Source organism: Colletotrichum gloeosporioides (assembly GCF_011800055.1).
Source record: "Colletotrichum gloeosporioides strain Lc1 chromosome Unknown consensus_117, whole genome shotgun sequence".
NCBI lineage: Eukaryota > Fungi > Ascomycota > Sordariomycetes > Glomerellales > Glomerellaceae > Colletotrichum > Colletotrichum gloeosporioides.
Genome location: NW_025544762.1, coordinates 149,873 through 168,892, shown reverse-complemented (window position 1 = coordinate 168,892; position 19,020 = coordinate 149,873). Strand labels below are relative to the sequence as shown.

The following is a 19,020-nucleotide window of genomic DNA, read 5'->3' as shown; positions in this document are numbered from 1 at the left end:
CAACTCTACTGCTATACGCCATGAAGCTTTACAACACATTACTAGCATGGCAGAGCTACCTGACTGTTGCTCTAGCTGCTTGCAACGAAACTGAAAGCCCACGCGTTGACTTGGGCTATGCGACATACGAGGGCACCGCGCTATCCAACGGCGTCAACCAATTTCTCGGAATGAGATTTGCCGCGCCTCCCGTAGGACAGAACCGTTTCAAACTTCCGCAAGAAGTCATTCAGGAACACGGTACCGTATCGGCGAAATCGGTAGGAATTTCACAATATATTGGCGAGTACGTGGACTAACAGCAACCAGCACGGATCACTATGCCTGCCAGTCGATGGCCTCGCGTTCACCCCACCACCTGGACAGGATATATCGGAAGATTGTCTTTTCGTCGATGTCTACCATCCGGCACATGTCAATGGCACAACGGCACAAAACCTTCCGGTCATGGTCTGGATTTCCGGCGGAGGATTCGTGCAGTTGCTGAATGAGAACTACAACGGCACGGGGCTGGTCGAAGCCAGCAACGGAGGTGTTGTCATTGTTAGCTTCAACTACCGCGTCGGCCCTTACGGATTCCTTGCCAGCGAAGAGCTTCAAAAGGAAGGAAGTCTCAACATTGGTCTCCACGATCAGCGCGCCGCTATGAAATGGGTCGAACAGCACATTGGAAAGTTCGGCGGGGACCCTAACAACGTCACCCTGTTTGCAACCTCGGCTGGATCAGGGAGCGTGCTTCTGCACACTCTCGCCTATGGTGGACATCCTCCTGAAAGCGAAAACGTCAACTGGCGCGCCGGAATTGCTCCAGCCGTATGGCTTCCCTCTGTCCACAAAGTCGAAGAAATCCAGTACCAGTACGATCATCTCCTCAATGCCACCAACTGCAGCGGTCTTGCGTGCTTGAGGTCGCTCGACTCAGACACGATTCAACGGGCGAACCGCGGCTTCCCGTTTCCCGGGCAGGCGAACGTTCCTCTATTCCCTTACGGCCCAGTCATTGACGGGCATCTGCTCACAGGCACACCGTCTGAGATGCTTCGCAACGGCAGTTTCGCCAAACACCGGCCGCTGATTCTGGGCTCGTCCAGTACTGAGGGGACCATCTTTGCTACCCAAGCCAACACCACGCAAGACGTCAATGACTTCCTCAAGACGCAGTTTCCCGATCTGACAGAGGATGATCTGGTACAAGCCAATACTCAGTATTCCTCAGTGCCAAGCACTTTTCCTGGTGTCAACGTGACAAAGTCCCCTAAGTTCTACCAGTTGTCCCAGATGTATGGCGACATGGCTTTTAGCTGCGTTGCATCAAAGTTTGCCGCTGGATTGAGCCGAGCGGGGGTGGATGTTTACCTCATACGCGATCACGTTCTAGACCCAGTCGAAGTTGCAGCGGGGTTCATCGTCCCGCATACTTGGGAGTTGCAGGCTGTCTGGGGACCAGAATACGCACCGCAGTCGGTTGCAGTGCCGGGCGCAAACAGCTACGATGTCGGTGGCGTCAATCATTGGATGGTTGGAGTTGTCCAGGCTTATTGGCTTAGCTTTGCCAGGACTGGTGACAATCCGAATGCCGCAAAAGCCGCAGGGGCACCTTTCTGGGAGCCATACAGGCATGGGGAAAGACTCAAGCTGCAGACAAACTCGACGACGATGGAATCTTTGCATGAAGAGGAGTTAGGTCGCTGCGCGTTGTGGAGCAAGCTTAGTGCGAAGACACACATTTGAAGGCGTTTAGTGTGATTGAAGCTAGACCCTGACAGTGTGCACTTGTTCAAATATTTTCGCTAGATAATTCAATATTACCTATGTCTAATATACTGTAATACCAATCTCCTTGGGATTAGAGCACTAATGGACTGAATTCTCTGCTGAAGGTACAGCTCTAGCACCTGCTCGATCCGAAGTCCTTCTGATCGGGGTTTCGAGAGCTCGGATTTAATAAATGAGGCCGGGCGTTTTCCCCAATGATATATTCGGTGTTAGTTGCCCATCCGAATCAGCGCTTGAAGAAACGCTCCTTAAACACATGGTCCCTAGTGATAGGGGCCGGAAGTCTCCCTCGGCAACCGCTCATAATTTGCATACATTGAGGTGGATCAGAAACGAGAGGTAATGTCGCTCGTACAAGCATATGGCCGAAATATTTTGCCATCGTAGTTGCTATCTGCATGACATTGGAATTATGCTGATGGAAAAACAAGGGTGAGAAACGTTCGTGATCTCTGCTCAGTTTCAAAACAAGCTGTTGAGTGTTTCCCGGTAGCTTTTCCCAAACTTCACAGCTTAGCAATAGCGTCCTCCTTTATTTGCAAGCCGGGTCGTCCTTGCAAGTGAGCTATCAACTAGTCAGACCTTTCTCTTCACCTGATACAAGACCAGAGGGTGAACTTACATAGCAGCAAAGGGCATAATCCCGACCTTCTAGAGCTGGGGGAGGGGCTGCAGCGACCTGGGCAACGGCGACAAGGAGAAGGCTGATGGTGGCGAGGAATTGCATGTTGAATTAGAGGATAAGTGAATGGTTGTGGCTATATGTCGTGATGCCCTTAAGCATCTAAGGTAGCCTCGCACTTAGAGGAAGGTATGAGGTGACCTACTCCTAATCTACTTATCTAGATTAATAATATTCTAGCGTATTAAGATCTATTCTTTAAAAGACCTTTTATATTAGACTCTAATTTAGAAGGAATTAAGTTATTTTATTTATATAGATATTATATATATATTATAGTTAATTTATAATAGTTATAAACTTAGCTTATATTATACTTCTAAATTACTATTTATAAAATAAATTATAACTTTATTTAATTTAATCTTATATCTATTATATTTTATTTTAATTTTTAAATATTNNATTTTTATAATTATTTTTAACTTATAATATATTTTTAAAATAATAGTAATTATTAACCTTAGTATTTCTTATAAGTTTATCTTTTATTATAACTTCTTAGTTTAATATATTATTTTTTAAGTAAAAATAAAAGTTAAGGATATTTAGAAATATATTAATTTAAATAATACTTTTAGTACTTCCTCTAACTTAAGTGAAGTTAAAGGTATATTTTTACTTAATAACTAGATTTAGAAAGAAAATAAGAAATAATATAAATATTATAAAGTAGAATAAGAAGTTTATAATAAGATAGTTATCTTATTTACTCTTATTACTTTAAATATATAAGAAGTTATTATAGAAGGTAATATTACTAAAATTATTAATAACTTATTATTATTTATATTAATTATACTTATTCTTCTTACTAAGAGATCTATAGGAGNTACCTACTTATTTAAAGTTTTATATACTTATTCTTCTTACTAAGAGATCTATAGGAGTTCTTAAATTTTATATTTTATACCTCACTATATATATAATTTATAAAATAAAGTATACTTAGAAGGAGTAAGTATATAAAACTTTAAATAAGTAGGTAAAAAATACTATTTTAGAAGAGATCTTTATACTTATTTAAGTAGAGCTTTTAAAGAAAAGAGATTATACTTTTTATACCTTAATATATATTCTAAAGTAATATTATACTTTAAGTAACTTAAATAATTTTATTATAATCTATAAAGAATATATTATAGTTTTAGATTAAGTAACTTCTACTATTAATTTTAATATTTAAATTAGGGATTTCTAAAGTATACTCTTTAGGGCTTTTTAGTATAAGCTATTTAAAATATAGAGAACTTTTATATTAAAAACCTTCCTCTAAGTAATTTAATACTACTTTATTTTATCTTAAGTTAATCTAAAGCTTATTAATATTATTAAGTAAGAGCGCTTTAGTATTAAGATCTAAAGTATAAGTTAGTATATTAATATATTTAAAAACCTTTTCTATAAAGATATTATAAGAATTTATTTAAAAAGTTATATTAATAAAGTTTTTATAATATTAACTAGATAATTTAATAATATAATTTCTAGTAACTTTATTTTAGAAAAGCTTTTATAAAGTAAGTTAGTTTTATACTATATATATAGAAAAAACTATAAGTAGGTTCTATTTATTTATAATTACCTTAAGTTTACTTTTATAAGTAAAGAAGCTTATATAAACTTTAAAGAAGTAATTTAAGTTTATTTTAGAATTAATAGATTAAAGTACTTTAAGCTTTATACTAAAATAGTTTATAAGGGGTAGCTTATTATAAGAAACCTTAGTACTTTTAAACTTAAGAATAATAAGAATTAAAATAAGAAGGGATTACTTAAGAATAACTTTAGTAAATTAAAAAGGTTAATTACTATTTTTACTTCTAAAGTGAACCTCTTATTTAATATAATAACTTATACTATTACTAAGGATATTATTATAGAGATTATAGTAGAGGAAGTAGGGGCTTTTATATTAGAATTTAAATTTAATAAGATCTATATAACTTATATTTAAGACTTAAGAATCCTCTCTAATAGTATAATATTAAATAATTATAGTACTTTCTATTTAGTAAATAATATCTCCCTCTTTAAAAAAAGCTTAATTATCTATAAAGTAAAAGGGTAAGTTAAAGTAAGTATAACTTTATATTTAATTATAGTAAGAGGTATAAAGGTTCTTTATAATATCTTAAATAGAGTAAATAGACTTTAAGACTTAATACTTTAAAATATTACTCTTATAGATAACTTTTATATTAATATTATTTTAGAATACTTACTATAAAAGATAGGTATTTAGTATTTAGAATTTAATAATACTTTTTATATTAGAGATTATAAGGATAGTATAGAAGTAAAGAAGCTTTTAAAAAAGGGTAATATTACTTTTATAGATTACTAACTTTATTTCTTATACTTTAGTTTTAGATATATCTCTTCTAGTAATACTTTAATTATAAGTTTATTTATTTTTATAATAACTTATATAAAGTAATATTCTTAGGAATCTATCTAAACTTATATTAATATTATAGAAATATAATACTTTTACTTTAGATATCTTAGCTAAAGAGTACTTAAGAAACTTATTCTTAATACTTAGGAGGTAAAGATCTAAGGTATATTATACTTTAAATATTAATACTATATAATAATATATATAAAGTAAGTTATATCTTAATATACTTTAGAATAAAAAGTAATATAACCTTTCTATAGAATATTATAAGACCTATTTAATTACTTAATAAGTTTTAATATAAATAAATAGCTTTTAGTTATTAAAGATAAGTATATAAATTAACTTTTTATATTTCTATATATAGATAAAACTTAATACTTAGTTTTTATTATTATTTAAACTTTTAAGTGTTAGGTATAGAGATAATATAGCTTTATATTATATAAGATTAGATAAGATAGTAAGTATACTATAATTATAATTAATAAATTATTAGAATTCTAGATTTAGGTATTAGAAATAGGGATTAAAGTTAAATAAGCTTCTTTATATACTAAAGAACTAAATAGAAGTATAGAGTAAGTAGGTTAGAAATTAATTATAAAAGCTATTATAATACTTTAAGTAGTAGGCCTTCTATTTAATCTATAGGTTAAAATAGTATAAATTATAGCTTTTTTTTATAATATAAGCTTTTATTAATATTATAGCTAGTTCTTATTAATCTAAATTAAAGAAGACTAATTAAGAAACTATATTAAGTATTATAAACTTATTTATAAAGTAAACCTCTTAGTTAATTCTCACCCTTAATAGGGAGAGGTTTATATATATAGCTATAGAGTGTACCTTTTTAAGAAAGAATATAAAGTAAATAAGAATAGATATAACTTTAAAGTTATAATATAAAGGTATATTAGATACTTAGTAAGCTATATAGTAAACTTATATAACCTCTATAAGGTTTAAATACCTTTATTTTAAGAAGTTATTATTATATAAAATATAACTTTTAATAAGAGGATATTCTATTTAAAGGATAATATAAAGATAGTAATTTAAAGTAAAGAAGTTTATTTAGTTACTAATAAGATATAGAAACTAGTATTCCTTATACTTTTAGAACTTTAGATTTTAAAAGTAAGAAGTAAAGCTGATTTTATATTAATAATAGATAATAAAGTATTATTATTATATTTTTTCTTATTAAGAGAACTATAGATAGTTAATAATAAGTAAAGGAAATAGATATTAACCTCTAAGTTAAACTTAAACTCTACTAAAAAGTATAAAATACTAAACTTAATATTACTATTAAACCTTATCTAAGATAATAATATAGTAGAAGAGATTTAAGATATTAATAAGGATATAACCCTTATTAAAGATATAATCTTAGATAAGATATATATTTAGATAGATACCTCTCCTTTATAAAATTTAGATATAGAGGATATTAATATATAACTACTCTTATAAAATAACTCTCTTATTTAGTTAGTATAGCTATACTTAAGTATTAGGGAAGAGAGTACTATAGAAGAGGAGTTAGAATAGGTATATAATTATATTAACTTAGATTAATCTAAAATTATAAAGTTAAGGTAATCTTTTCGTTTTAGAATATATTTTATATTCTTCTAAATAGAATAAAACTAAGATATTTTTTTTAAAATATATATATTAAATTAGTAGAAAGTACTTAAAAAAGTAGATTAAGGATATTATATATTTTATTACTTTATCTTTACTTCTATTTATTAGGTAAAGCTAGAGTATATATCTATAATATTAAGTAGAAAAATCTATATTAACTAGTTTATTAAGTTATTTAAGACTTAGAGAGATATTTAATATATATTAGAGTTACTCTACTCCTACTTTATTAAAGTATATAATATTAAGATTAATAAACTTAAAGAAATAGGTATCTAAGATATTATAAATAAATTAAAGGTAAAAATTAAGCTAATACCTCTTAAATAGGTATTTATATATAAACTAGATTAATATAGATATCTTAACTACTATAAAGCTAGAATCTATATCTAAGGTAACCTCTAAGAAAAGTACCTTTTAGAATAGATTTATATTATAACCCTTACTATAAAAATATTTAAGGTTATAATAGCTCTTATAGTATAATTTAACCTCAAAATTTACTAATTTAATATTATTAATATATTCCTAAATACTATATATAGGCTAAATAACCTTCTTATTACTTATTATTTATTAGATAGTTTTAAGAAAGATAGAAAGGTTATTAAACTTTAATATACTTTATATAGCTTTTATAATACTCCTTTATTCTAATATAAGGAGTTCTTAAGTACCCTTCTTTATTTTAGATTATACCTAATAAGTAAAGACCTATATCTCTTTTAGTTTTATAATAAAAAGGTTTTTATACTTTTTTATATTAATAATATCCTTATTTTATATTATAAATATAATATAAAGGAAGTAGAAAAAGTTATAAAAAGTATTAAAGAGAAGTATAAGCTAAAAAACTAAAAAGTAGCTAAATAATACCTAGGAATTAGAATTACTTATAATTAAATAATATAAAAGATCTATCTTTTATATAATTAGTATATTAAATAAATTATAAAGAAGTTTAATCTTATTAACTCTAGAGTACTAACTATACTACTTACTTTTACTTTACTTAAAAAGTTTAATAGAGAAGTAAACCTATAATAAGTCTTTTTATATTAAGAGAAGATTAAATTAATCCTCTATATAGTAATTATAATATAGCTAAATATTATATTTATTTATACCTTACTATTAAGATTCTTAATAAATCTATTTCTAAAGTACTATTAAGTTATAAACTAAATAATTTAATACTTATACTATACTTAATACTTTATAATTTACTTTAATATCTTAGGAGGTAAGGTAGCTTAAGTATTATTAATTATAAGTAATATATCTTTTACTAATAATAAAGAGATATAAAAGTTATTTTAAAGCTTTATAATATCTCTCTTTAGAGGCTTAATCTAATAGAAAGTTATATATTAAAATATAGTAACTATATTAATAATAGAAGTAGAGCTTCTAAGTTTAAAATATATTATAAAAGAGATAATAGCTCTTAAGTAACTCTTTTCTAACCTTAAACTTAGCCTAAGAGATATATAGAAAATCTATTATAATAATTAGTAAATAATTTAACTTATAGTAAGTAAAAAGGAGTATATCTTAACTTATTTTCACTATATAGATATCTAGAATATATAGCTTTACTAAGAATATACTAAATAATTATTCTAAGTAGTTTACTTTCTAATTAATAAGATATTAGCTAATAGCTTTATAAAAACCTTTTCTTATATAAAGTTTAAATAGTTTAGAGTACTTCTAAACCTCTAAGATATATTATAAGTAATAGAATAAAGTAAAAAAGAAGAGTTAAGTAGTAAGTAAAGCTTATAAACTAAGTATTTTTAATTAAAAATAGCTTAATAACTAAAGAGTATATAGCTCTCTTAAAAACTTAAAATACTTATACCTTATAGAGTATTAAGTAATATAAAAGCTACGCTTTATTTATATTTTTAGAGAGTAGATATATAGTTATTTATAAGGATATTATATATAAGCTTTATCTCTTTAAGGAGATATCTACTAATAAAGCTATTAATAGTAGTATAAATACTAGCTACTTTAGAGATAGAGGGAGTTACTTTAAAAGATAGGTTAGTATATAAACTACTAGAGATTAATACTTCCTCTATAATAGGTTTAACTAATAGGGTAATAGCTAATATTAGAAAAGAAGCTATAATCTTAATAACTACTTTATTACTACTCTTACTCTTAGTTTTAGTTTTAGCTTTAGTTTTTACTTTAGCTTTATTATAAGCTTTAAAAGCTTCTTAGAGTGTAGTTCTCTTAAGAATAAAGACTTAGTAAATAGTTAGCTAAGTAAATAGTAATATAAAGGTTATAAGATAGTATATATAGATTTATCTATATTATTATATAAAGTTTAAAGGAATTAAAGCCCTAATATAAAAATAAATAGTAATATAGGTTTATATAACTTCTTTTTCTCCTTATAAGGAGTATATTTACCTCTTTACTTTATACTAAGTATATATATACTAAATAATATACCTATTTAAGTATTTTATAAATAAAGTAGGTAAATTATATTACTTAATAGTAGTAACTACTCCTCTTCTTAACCTTTAGCTTTTAGAGCTTCTACTTCTACTTAAAAATTAATAAATAATATAATTATTTAACTAGAGACTTAAATCTAAAATATACTTTTCTTATACCTTTAGTGTAATTTATAAGTAGATAGAGGAGTAAGAGTTATAAACTCTAAATTATACCTCTCTTTAACTTCTCTACCCCCTATAAGCTTTTTACCCTTATTAGGTTTATTAATCTTAGCTTTTATAAAATAACTTAAATTAGTAAATAAGTTATAAAAATAATAAAATAAAATAAAAACTTTATAACTTAGAGATAACTTAGAAATAATAAAAATAGATAATAAAATAACTTATTCTTAGGCTTAAGGCTTTTAAGTTCTAAAGAAAATACTAGAGGAGTATTATTACTCTCCTCTTCCTCCCCCTTTCTCTCTTTCTACTTCTTATTAGTAAAAGTAGCTCTTACCTTAGCTATTATAGCTATATACTTAGCTTTAGTCTTCTTAATTATCTAAATAATATAGTTAGTATTAAAAATAGAATCTTAAATAAAAAAGAAAGTATTATAATTATAGTATAAATATATATATATATAGAAGTAAAGTAAGTAATATATATATATATAGAAGTAAAGTAAGTAATATATATATTAGTTATAATATAGATAGAGAAAGAAAATTAAAAAGTAGAAGTAATATAAGAGATATTATTATTATTACTACCTTACTACTTTAATAACTACTTTAACTTTCTTATCTAAGTTAATAAGAAGCTTCTATTTCTATTAAGTAAAGTAGTAATATTAATTATTACCTTAATACTTATAATTTTAACTATAATAAAAAGTATATAAGGGGAAAGACCTTCCTCTTTTTTATAATTTAATAATAAAGCTATAAAGTTATCTCTTTTATTAGTTTTTTTTATTAATTACTTCTCTTTATATCTATTTATAGTACTTTATATATATATTTAGATTTTATAATATTAGTTATATAGGATTAGGGTTTTTAAGCTTTTTTAAGCTTAGGGGGGTATATTATAATACCCTTAAGTATCTAAAGTAGCTTTATACTTAGAGGAAGGTATAAGGTAACCTACTCCTAACCTATTTATCTAGACTAATAATATTCTAGTGCGTTAGGATCTATTCCTTAAAAGACCCTTTATATTAGACTCTAATTTAGAAGGAATTAAGCTATTTTATTTACATAGATGCTATACGTACGTTATAGTTAGTTTATAACACTATAGTAATCAGGTTAAATTGTTTCGATAGGTGAAAAGGGGACTAAGTATTATAGGGTGAAGATGGCTTTTATACTTACTGCTAGATCTCATACTGTCTAGGTATAGAGAATTTATTTAAATCAGGATGCAAGCCAAAAATCCCTCAACATCGTTACCGAGGTCTGTTTCCATAATCTTATCAGATCTGTTCCCGTCGTGGCATTTGACGGCTAGAAGAGCCGTTCCCGTCTTGGCTCTACCCATTCGGGGCCCCAATTTGGAGAGAATCTACGGCATTCATTTAGCAGCCGATGGAATACGTTGCCACCAAGCAAGGAAATCCTTCAAGCATAAACATGTCTGTTGCCAGAACCTGTTCCTGTTATCTTATCAGATCCATTCCTGTTCAGCCATTGGCTGCTGGAAAGGTAGTTGGTCCTGGCTGTACCCATCATTGGTACCACGGTTTAGCAAAAATATGGTGATATTGTGCTAGATTTATTGAGCACCCGGTGGGATGAACTGGGGCTAAGCCGGTGGCTGAGAAATGCTCACAGTGAGTGATTCTTCGTCCAATTGTGGGGCCTAGGGCAGATATTCTGGTCTTCTCTGATGGCCTTCTCTGGTGATGAGGCCAAATGGAAGCATGCTTGTTGATACCTTGAAGCTTATTAGCAAGAATTCTCTCTCTCTAGAACACTTAAAAACTGGGCACAAAACCAAAATTATGTCCTGTAATTATCGATTGAGCAATGCTTACAGCAATTTGCCAGTGAGAGCACTCTGGTAGCTTGTTATACTTGTAGAGGAGAAGGAACATTAGAACATACGCATGAGGTGCTGCATCGTCTATTTCAAAGTTTTATGGTATTGCTTGAGGGAAATATCCTGCGGCATTGTTGATTCTTCACGAGTGAGGCGGTTAGAAGCTTGCGATGCGCCCCAAGCAGGCCCGGAAAAAGGTACGGCGTAACACAGGAACAAGTGGCGTTCGGCTCCGATACGATCGGCCCCGTTACGTGGAGCCGGCGCCGTTGCCGTTCTGCCGGTATGAGCGGCAAGGGATTAGACTTTGTGCGTGGGAGTTCTCGCCGGCAGAAACGATATCCATCCTATAAAGTGCTGCATGACGCCAGTATAAGAGTATGCGGGCACAGAGAATCAAATATTTTTTCTGATGATCGACAATTTTTCTCAGCGAATTGCAAAATTCGGTGAGACCAGACTTGGAGTTCCGGGTACTCAATATGCTGGCGTCATGTAGCACTTGATTGGCTAATGACTGCTTTCGTTGACGAGGAGAGCATGGGTCAAAGTGCCTATATAGTGTTTCCCAAAGTGTGCCCACGAACTGGAATTTCTCTTAAGTCTTTTCACGGGCGGGCTGCGCCGTAACCACAAACTCAAAGAAACGCGTGGTACGGACATACGGCATCTGACGGTGTTAGGCCATCATGGTAGATCAAAGAAATGGGTTTGCGATTTCCCCGGATTTTCTCGTAATTCGCCTGACTAAGTACAAGGATTATCCTGTCCGCGGAACTGGCCGAGCAATTCCGAACCCATGTCCCGTCGGAATGACACCAGACAATTAAGTTCCGAGCTTGCATCTCGTTCCGTCGAGGGTAATCCCTAGAAGAGGGGATTCTTTGCTAGCTAAAAGTGACATCTCACATTAGGCAAGGACAGCCCCTCATTCGCAACACTGACTGGCTTTCCTCTTCGCGGTCTAGCTTATTTATTTAGCAAAGTGCTCCTCCTACAGGAATCAGTATTGCCTCTCTTCAGGTAATAGAACTCCTCGATTCCAACGGCGCTGTTCAATTTCCACAACATGGGTGTCATCACATTGAAGGCCGGAAATGGTCTGACCACTTCAGGTATGTTATCATTTGGATTTTCACAGCATTGAAAAACTGCGCTTACATTGAGATGGCAATCAGTCGAGAGCGGACTGTTCATCAACAACGAGTTCGTCGAAGCCACGGCGGGCGAAACATTGGACATCGAGAACCCCTTCAACTTGGAGAAGCTAGCAACACTGTCAGCTGCTCAGGAGGCAGATGTAGACTTGGCTGTGAACGCTGCCCAGGACGCCTTCTATGGAGGTTGGAAAACGACCCTTCCTCCAGTGCGCGCAAAGCTTCTACACAGGCTGGCAGACCTGATTGAGCAGCACGCCGACGAGCTGGCCCTTCTTGAAGCCCTGGATGCCGGAATTCTTTTCAACGACTCAAAAGGCTTGCACGTGCCCAATGCTGTGTCTACTCTTCGTTATTTTGCTGGTTGGACTGACAAGATCGATGGAAAGCTTTTGCAAATACCTGAGGGCACAGCTTACACTCTCCGAGAGCCCATTGGGGTGTGCGCAGCCATTGTGCCATGGAATTGTCCTCTGTAAGTCCTGGGTATTCTGTCTGATATTTTGAAGCAAGCTGACGCGGATTCTCTGCCATCTAGCATGATTAATTCATGGAAGCTGGGACCCGCCATAGCCGCGGGTAATACTCTCATCATTAAGACCCCTGAGGCCGCGCCACTATGGGGACAGAAGCTTGCTAGCCTGGTCAAGGAGGCAGGCTTCCCCGCTGGCGTCATCAACATTCTGTGCGGCGAGGGTGCCATTGCAGGAGCAGCGCTATCGGCACACCAAAAGGTGAAGAAAGTGTCATTCACTGGAAGTACAGCCGTTGGCCGACACGTCCTTCTGTCCGCCGCCAAGTCCAACCTCAAGAAAGTCACACTCGAGCTTGGCGGTAAGGGGCCGTCCATTGTTTTCTCCGACGCGGACTGGGACAATGCTCTCTTCTGGACATCATTAGGCAGCACAACAAACAATGGTCAGATCTGTGCCTCTGGATCCCGAATTTATGTGCAAGATACTATTTACGACAAGTTTCTACAAGCATTTACTGAACAAATCAACAAGGCCGTACACGGCGATCCCGTTCTTCAGGAGACAACCAAAGGTCCAGTCATCAATGCATCCCAGCAAAAGAAAATCTTTAGCTACATCGAAGGAGCCAAGAACGATGGAACGAGGCTACTTCATGGAGGGGAGAAGCTCGACCACAAAGGCTACTTTGTTCCCAACACCGCCTTTGCTGATGTGCCCGAGTCTGCGGTGATCATGAGGGAGGAGATTTTCGGACCAGTTCCGGTAAGTGCTTTATCCCAGCCCATAAGCTGGAGAAACGCCACGAAAGCTGATCTGGGCTTCAGAGCATCGCCAAGTTCTCCACCGAACAGGAGGCAATACAAAAGGCCAATGATACCGAATATGGCTTGAGTGCTGCAGTGTTTACAAACAATGTTAACCGAGCTCAGCGGGTCTCAGCGGCCATTGAGTCTGGGCAGGTTACAATCAACTGCTGGGGAATGTTGCACGCCAACACTCCATTTGGTGGTGTGAAGCAGTCAGGATTTGGGAGAGATTTGGGCGAGGAGAGCCTTGATGGCTGGCTGAACTCTAAGACGGTCAAATACTTCAACATTCCTGAGACTTCCAAATTGTAGGTCAGCTACATCAACCGCAGCTGCGTACGTAGCATCACCTTAGGTAATCATATTTGAGACAAATAAATAAGCAGTATGAGGATGTGTCACAGGTTCTGAAATTCCATGCACAGGTTAGACGCTTTGCCATGTTACCCTGGATGGAGAGTTGGCAAGTTCGATCCTACGCATGCAGATTCACGCAAATGGGGAAACACCATACGGCTCACGGTGCATCATTTAATAGCATAGTAGTACAAGATTGGACAGCTAAATTGTTTTGGTTAAAACGAAAGTTGGCGTTGAAAGAGTCAGACCAGGATTTGATGTTCCCCCATGTCTTTCATAATATCTTGCCATCTAGCTGGTGTGGCAAGACCACTACGGACGAGATCTCGGTGATTCCATACCGCCTCAAGTATCTTTTCGCCAGACTTGGTATTGTAAATTCCAAGTAGGTGCATGCTATACCACCTGGAACGAATATAGTCGCGCTGATCTAGGAGATCAAGCTCCGCCCCAAGCACCACCAAACACCAACCTAGGTTAGCTCCTGGGCTAAGGGCATCTGGAACCTGCGTCAGAAGTTGAAGTGATGTCTGAAGAGACTCCTCCATATCCGACGTAAGTCGCTCTTCGACGCCATGAGTAATTCGATAGACATATAGGTGTGACGTGTGCCTGAATATCTCGGCGGTGGCGATCATCCGCCGACGCAGTTCTTCTTGCTCCAAACCCACCGTAGCCGAGTACTTTTCTCGGGCATCATCACACAGGATCGAAATGATTGGATTTGAGTTATCCTCCATCTTCGTTGCTTGAATTGCCTTTTGGAGGGTTTCAGACCGCCGGTGTATCTCCTCGAAAGGGATTTCAGCATCGTCGGAGGCCTTTTGTAGTTGCGAAGCGGCGCACTATCACCTCAATTAGCTACGCCTGAGCTTTGGTTCAGGAGTTTGAATGACTTACCATCAGCTTGGGTAACCTGGAGGAGCATCCGAACAACGCGTCGATCGAGTCATTCTGCCCTATATCTGAGGGATTTGGGCATATATCAAGCCACGACTCAACCTCTTGCATAACCGGTAATCCCACATTCAAAGCACACTGGGTTTCTATGAGACATACCCAAGTCTTCAGGAACGGGTCTAAGTCAGAGTGATCTCCTCGAGAGCGAATCCACCCCCGGATGGCGTCGAAATGTCCTCTCCATCGCGGAGTCCCTGAGAACACCTGGCGGGTTTAGGCACGTCAGCGAATGATCGTAATCCTTGTGACGGGGGACAGTGATCAAGTTTTGCTAAATACCTCAAATGACACCAAAAGTAGCATGATGGTGAGAGTGACAGGGCTGTTCAGGTCACTCGAATTTCCGAAACGGCCCTTGAGGGCTGCAGCGGCGGCCCTCAGGTATCGACGCGAATCTTTGTCGCTTGTTTGCTGCCAACGACTGTGATGTGAGGATGCAACAGCGAGTGCAGCATTCATAAGACCGGGATCATGAAGTGCTAGTGGCAACAGAGAGCGATAACCGTTCTGGTTGTAATCAATAGCCAGCGCAACGCGAGCAAGGTTTTCTAAGCGCATATATCAGCATACCAAGAACTTGCGCGATCCTCGATGGTGATAGAGAGGAACTCAGATATTCAAACATACTCATAAAATGCTGCATGAAATAACTATCCTGTGACGGAAGCCCCAACGACGACAAAGCTTGAGGCACGCAGAATTGACTTGTGGGTAACGTCTGGCGAGTATCACTGTTGTTGCCCGACGACTCTCTCGTATTTGAGGGTCCATCATATGTTCGTCGTGGTCTCTTCTTTCGGCGAATGAAATCTGCCGGCCATCGCGGCCTGATGCCGAAGCCTTGACATCTTATTCCCCTTTCGGCACAATTCCTACATCCTACAACGGAGCACAACGGTGATGTTAGCATTTGATAGGCATTCAAGTCAGCAAGTTCGTGAAGGGGGAGAGTTGGTATGGTCATGATATGTCAACGATAAGGGAACCACCTACGCGGCAAGCTGAGATCGCATATGCGTTTTTGCTTCAAACATGTCCAACAGGCACCACTGTCGTTTTGTAATGTTGTTGGAGGAAGATTCCGCTCATTCGCCATTGGAAAGAAAGATTACAGAGCACTGTCCGGAGCCTGCTGATGGATGGTGGCTTGTGAAGCTTCCAGTGTCAGCAAAGAATGGGCCGCTTAGATGTGTGATTTGCGATGGGCGAGGATGCGGAGATGGCGTGGACTAGCTCGAAAGCTGACATGTTGAGGTGGCAAGCATGAACCTGCGGACGAGAAACGGAATTAGAACGTGTCTTAGTTCCGAACAACCTCCACTTCCCCGCATTTGTGTTATCTTCATAACCCTCCTGTTGCGCATGGACTGTAGCCGGATACCCCGCGTGTCATCACTTGTGCCAGCGGAAACCCCTGTGTGCTAGCCTGTGTCCAATCAGAGCCTACGATAACCATCCCGGATATATTGCATAGCTGATAGAATGGAGCTTGACTAACTGCCTTTCTCGCATCTGACTTGGGCCATGCCCGTTCATGGCCAATGCCCGCCCATCCCATCCGAGTCTCAACTCACCTCATCCTATGCGGCTTTTCATGACAAAGTTCTTTGCATGTCGACTATATTTCAAAATTAGGATCGAGCCTAGCATGACTACATGAAGGGATTTTCGCCACTGCTAAAGTTTATGTTCATCTCCGCCCACAGACTGTTGCTTCCTGTCATGAGCTGTCTTAGCAGTCGGGAGTCAAAATCTTCCTTATATCCAGAGAGCTCGGCAAAAGCGAAAGGATCTGTAAGCGAGTCGACAAGACCTATTGGATCAACGAGGGAGCCTTTTCCTGCATCCATACTTTGGCTCGTCATACTCGTCTGAGACATAGACGGCGTAATTGCTTCAGATGACTCTAATAAGCCTCCCGCCAACCCAAGGGGATCGCCGGTATTCTTTCCACCGTGAAATTCCAATGCATCGCCATCTTCTGTGCCTAAGTGAGCGGATTCTATGCCGTCTTGCCTGTCGGGCTCTATATCCTCCGAAAGATGACGAGCATAACTGTGAAGCCAATTTCCTTTACATTGAGAGTCGTGACCAGGGTCAATCTGAGCTTTATCAACAATGGGTCGATGATCTCCCTGACCGCTTAAGATGTCCTCACCAACTCTTCCTTGAGCGTCTGACACGCTACTGGGGATAAGCGGCACCCACTTCGGCTCCTTAATATCTACATATCTGCTGAAGTAGGTTGAGAAAACATCTTCCACAGGGGAGCCACTGACGTGTTTCAGGGGAATGTTGATATCGTGGACCCGGATCAAGACTTTAATCTAAATCAGATTAGATTTTCATTCAGTTCGAGAGCGCTTGCAGGGTCAAAGTAACGGGTAATTCAACATACCCAATCATTTGCGGGAGTATAAAAACTGCTCGCAGCCCCTAAAGCAACGAAAAGAAACTTCAGGGTGTCTGCTATCCAAGGACTATGGGGCCTTGGGGCACGGTGAAGATAGTTGACCAGGACAATTGCACTCTGCATACATGCATACCCAACTACATGAATGTTCTGGCGAGGCATGTTAGTAAGGAAGCAAAACAACAGCAAGGTTCAACTTGTAACATAACCTACCCGAAAGAAGTCTCCTTGCCACACCAATTCTTTGCAGATGGTGCAGATGGCTACTGCGCTTGCCTGACAGCGACTCAGTCTCTCCTCAACAAAAAGCTGTGGTGCAGCTGGAAAGTTAAGTTGTCTGGAAGATGCTCCCGAATTTACGTCGTCGAGCATGGTTCTCTCTGTAATTGGGAGAAAGGTTCGGTTCAAGCAGATAACACAGCAGTGCCAAATCAGGGAACACATGGCACTCTGAGTGCGCTGTTCCTGTGGCAAATGCTCGTCCTCAGATGATCCGGGATGGAGTTGTTCCAGTCGTTGTAGCACTAATTGTTCTAGCTCCACCTGGTAAGTCCTGAACGTTGAATGCAGGCTCCAGGGCGGTGGGTTTTGCTTAGAGAACCCTGCTGAACAGTAGTGCTGGATGCGAACGAATAACTGGAGGAGTTCCAATAGCTGTGTGAGGAATCGGTTGCTCCGGGTGCCATCATTGTGTTCTTGATCGATTTGGTCCTTCCGTGTCGGACAGCGTAGCTGCAACGAGCAATGGCTGAAAGATATCATTGTTTCTGAGATTTCAAGGTATATCTGAACTCGATGTAATAGTTCGAGCTCTCTCGGGTTGACAGCTTCGTTTAATAGAGCCAGTTGTACCATACTTTTAGCCAGTGCTATGCTTTGAGTTAGTCAGGGTACCGACAAAGGCTCACAGTCACAAGAAACTTGCCCAAGTCCATCCACGCCTGCCGCCCATCACCGCGACTTATGCTATACTCAATGAGGACGCAGTACGTGGGTACGGTTGATGGTTCACTTCCAGCAGCACTGCTTAGATCGACCTGACATCTTGCACTCCGCTCAAAGTTCTTGGCAAGCCTGGATGCTGAAGGTTCCTTGACAGCTTTATGGACAGAGAAGCGAACGCTGTAAGCACAAATGGCTAGCAACAAGCTGCGCGTACAGGTGCCCGCGCAAACTGTCTCGATGAGCTCATCTGCGGGTACTATGAGTTCTAATGGCGAGCTTGATCGACAGCAGAACAACTCCACGAGATGGGCGCAAAGATCCGGGTCTACCGTGTTCCAACTATGTGCGGCTCGGCGCTTGAGCTTAGCCTTTGTTCTTGAGGTGTAAATGAGGACATGGCTCTGATACATACTAGGAATCCGGAGTGCTGGGATCCATCAATACAGACACAAGTCCGCCTCGCCATTCAGCCGCCGGCGGGAAGACATCTTCTTCGAAATCAGGGTCGTCATCGTCTAGATCATTAGTAGCAACGTCTATGATGGAGCTTGCCACATTGGGAGACGAATGAAGGTGATCGCCGCCAGAGGATGAGCTTATCTGGTCGACGTGCCGGTCAGAAGGCCCCGACGGCGCAGGCGCAATCAGACATGTCTGGGAAGGCCGGCTGCTGTTGGGTCGTGGCCGCGGTCCACGGCGGGTGCGGTTCCTATCATCAAAGTGACACGAATGATCATTTTCGGCACAGAGCTTGCATGGAGCAGTACCAGTGCACTTGACCTATGCAGTTGAAAGTCAGGAGTTCCGTTGCACCCAGTCGAGGCGCGGACCACCAGTAAAACCGACTTACTCGTTTCTTGCGGCA

At 37.2% G+C, this 19,020-nt stretch overlaps 4 protein-coding genes across 4 annotated transcripts; 2 read left to right on the top strand and 2 right to left on the bottom strand.

Annotated features, from left to right (window-relative positions):
- Positions 1-20: 20 nt before the first annotated feature.
- GCG54_00009043 (Para-nitrobenzyl esterase) lies at positions 21-1,731 on the top strand (the record flags this gene model as incomplete). The annotated part of the gene is made up of 2 exons (XM_045408993.1): positions 21-260; positions 310-1,731. The coding sequence occupies 2 exons, from the start codon at positions 21-23 to the stop codon at positions 1,729-1,731; spliced, it is 1,662 nt and encodes a 553-aa protein (XP_045256238.1).
- Positions 1,732-12,107: 10,376 nt separating this feature from the next.
- GCG54_00009041 (Aldehyde dehydrogenase) lies at positions 12,108-13,789 on the top strand (the record flags this gene model as incomplete). The annotated part of the gene is made up of 4 exons (XM_045408992.1): positions 12,108-12,153; positions 12,217-12,670; positions 12,734-13,433; positions 13,496-13,789. The coding sequence occupies 4 exons, from the start codon at positions 12,108-12,110 to the stop codon at positions 13,787-13,789; spliced, it is 1,494 nt and encodes a 497-aa protein (XP_045256237.1).
- A 290-nt stretch (positions 13,790-14,079) lies between these two features.
- Positions 14,080-15,893, bottom strand: GCG54_00009040 (uncharacterized protein; the record flags this gene model as incomplete). Its single annotated transcript, XM_045408991.1, has 5 exons — positions 14,080-14,682; positions 14,738-15,001; positions 15,077-15,345; positions 15,368-15,676; positions 15,791-15,893. 5 exons carry the CDS (start codon positions 15,891-15,893, stop codon positions 14,080-14,082), a joined length of 1,548 nt encoding a protein of 515 aa, XP_045256236.1.
- Positions 15,894-16,449: 556 nt separating this feature from the next.
- GCG54_00009039 (uncharacterized protein) lies at positions 16,450-18,331 on the bottom strand (the record flags this gene model as incomplete). The annotated part of the gene is made up of 4 exons (XM_045408990.1): positions 16,450-17,124; positions 17,196-17,327; positions 17,424-17,996; positions 18,119-18,331. Coding segments are annotated over 4 exons (1,593 nt in total), but the record flags the coding sequence as incomplete, so codon positions are not given.
- Positions 18,332-19,020: the final 689 nt, after the last annotated feature.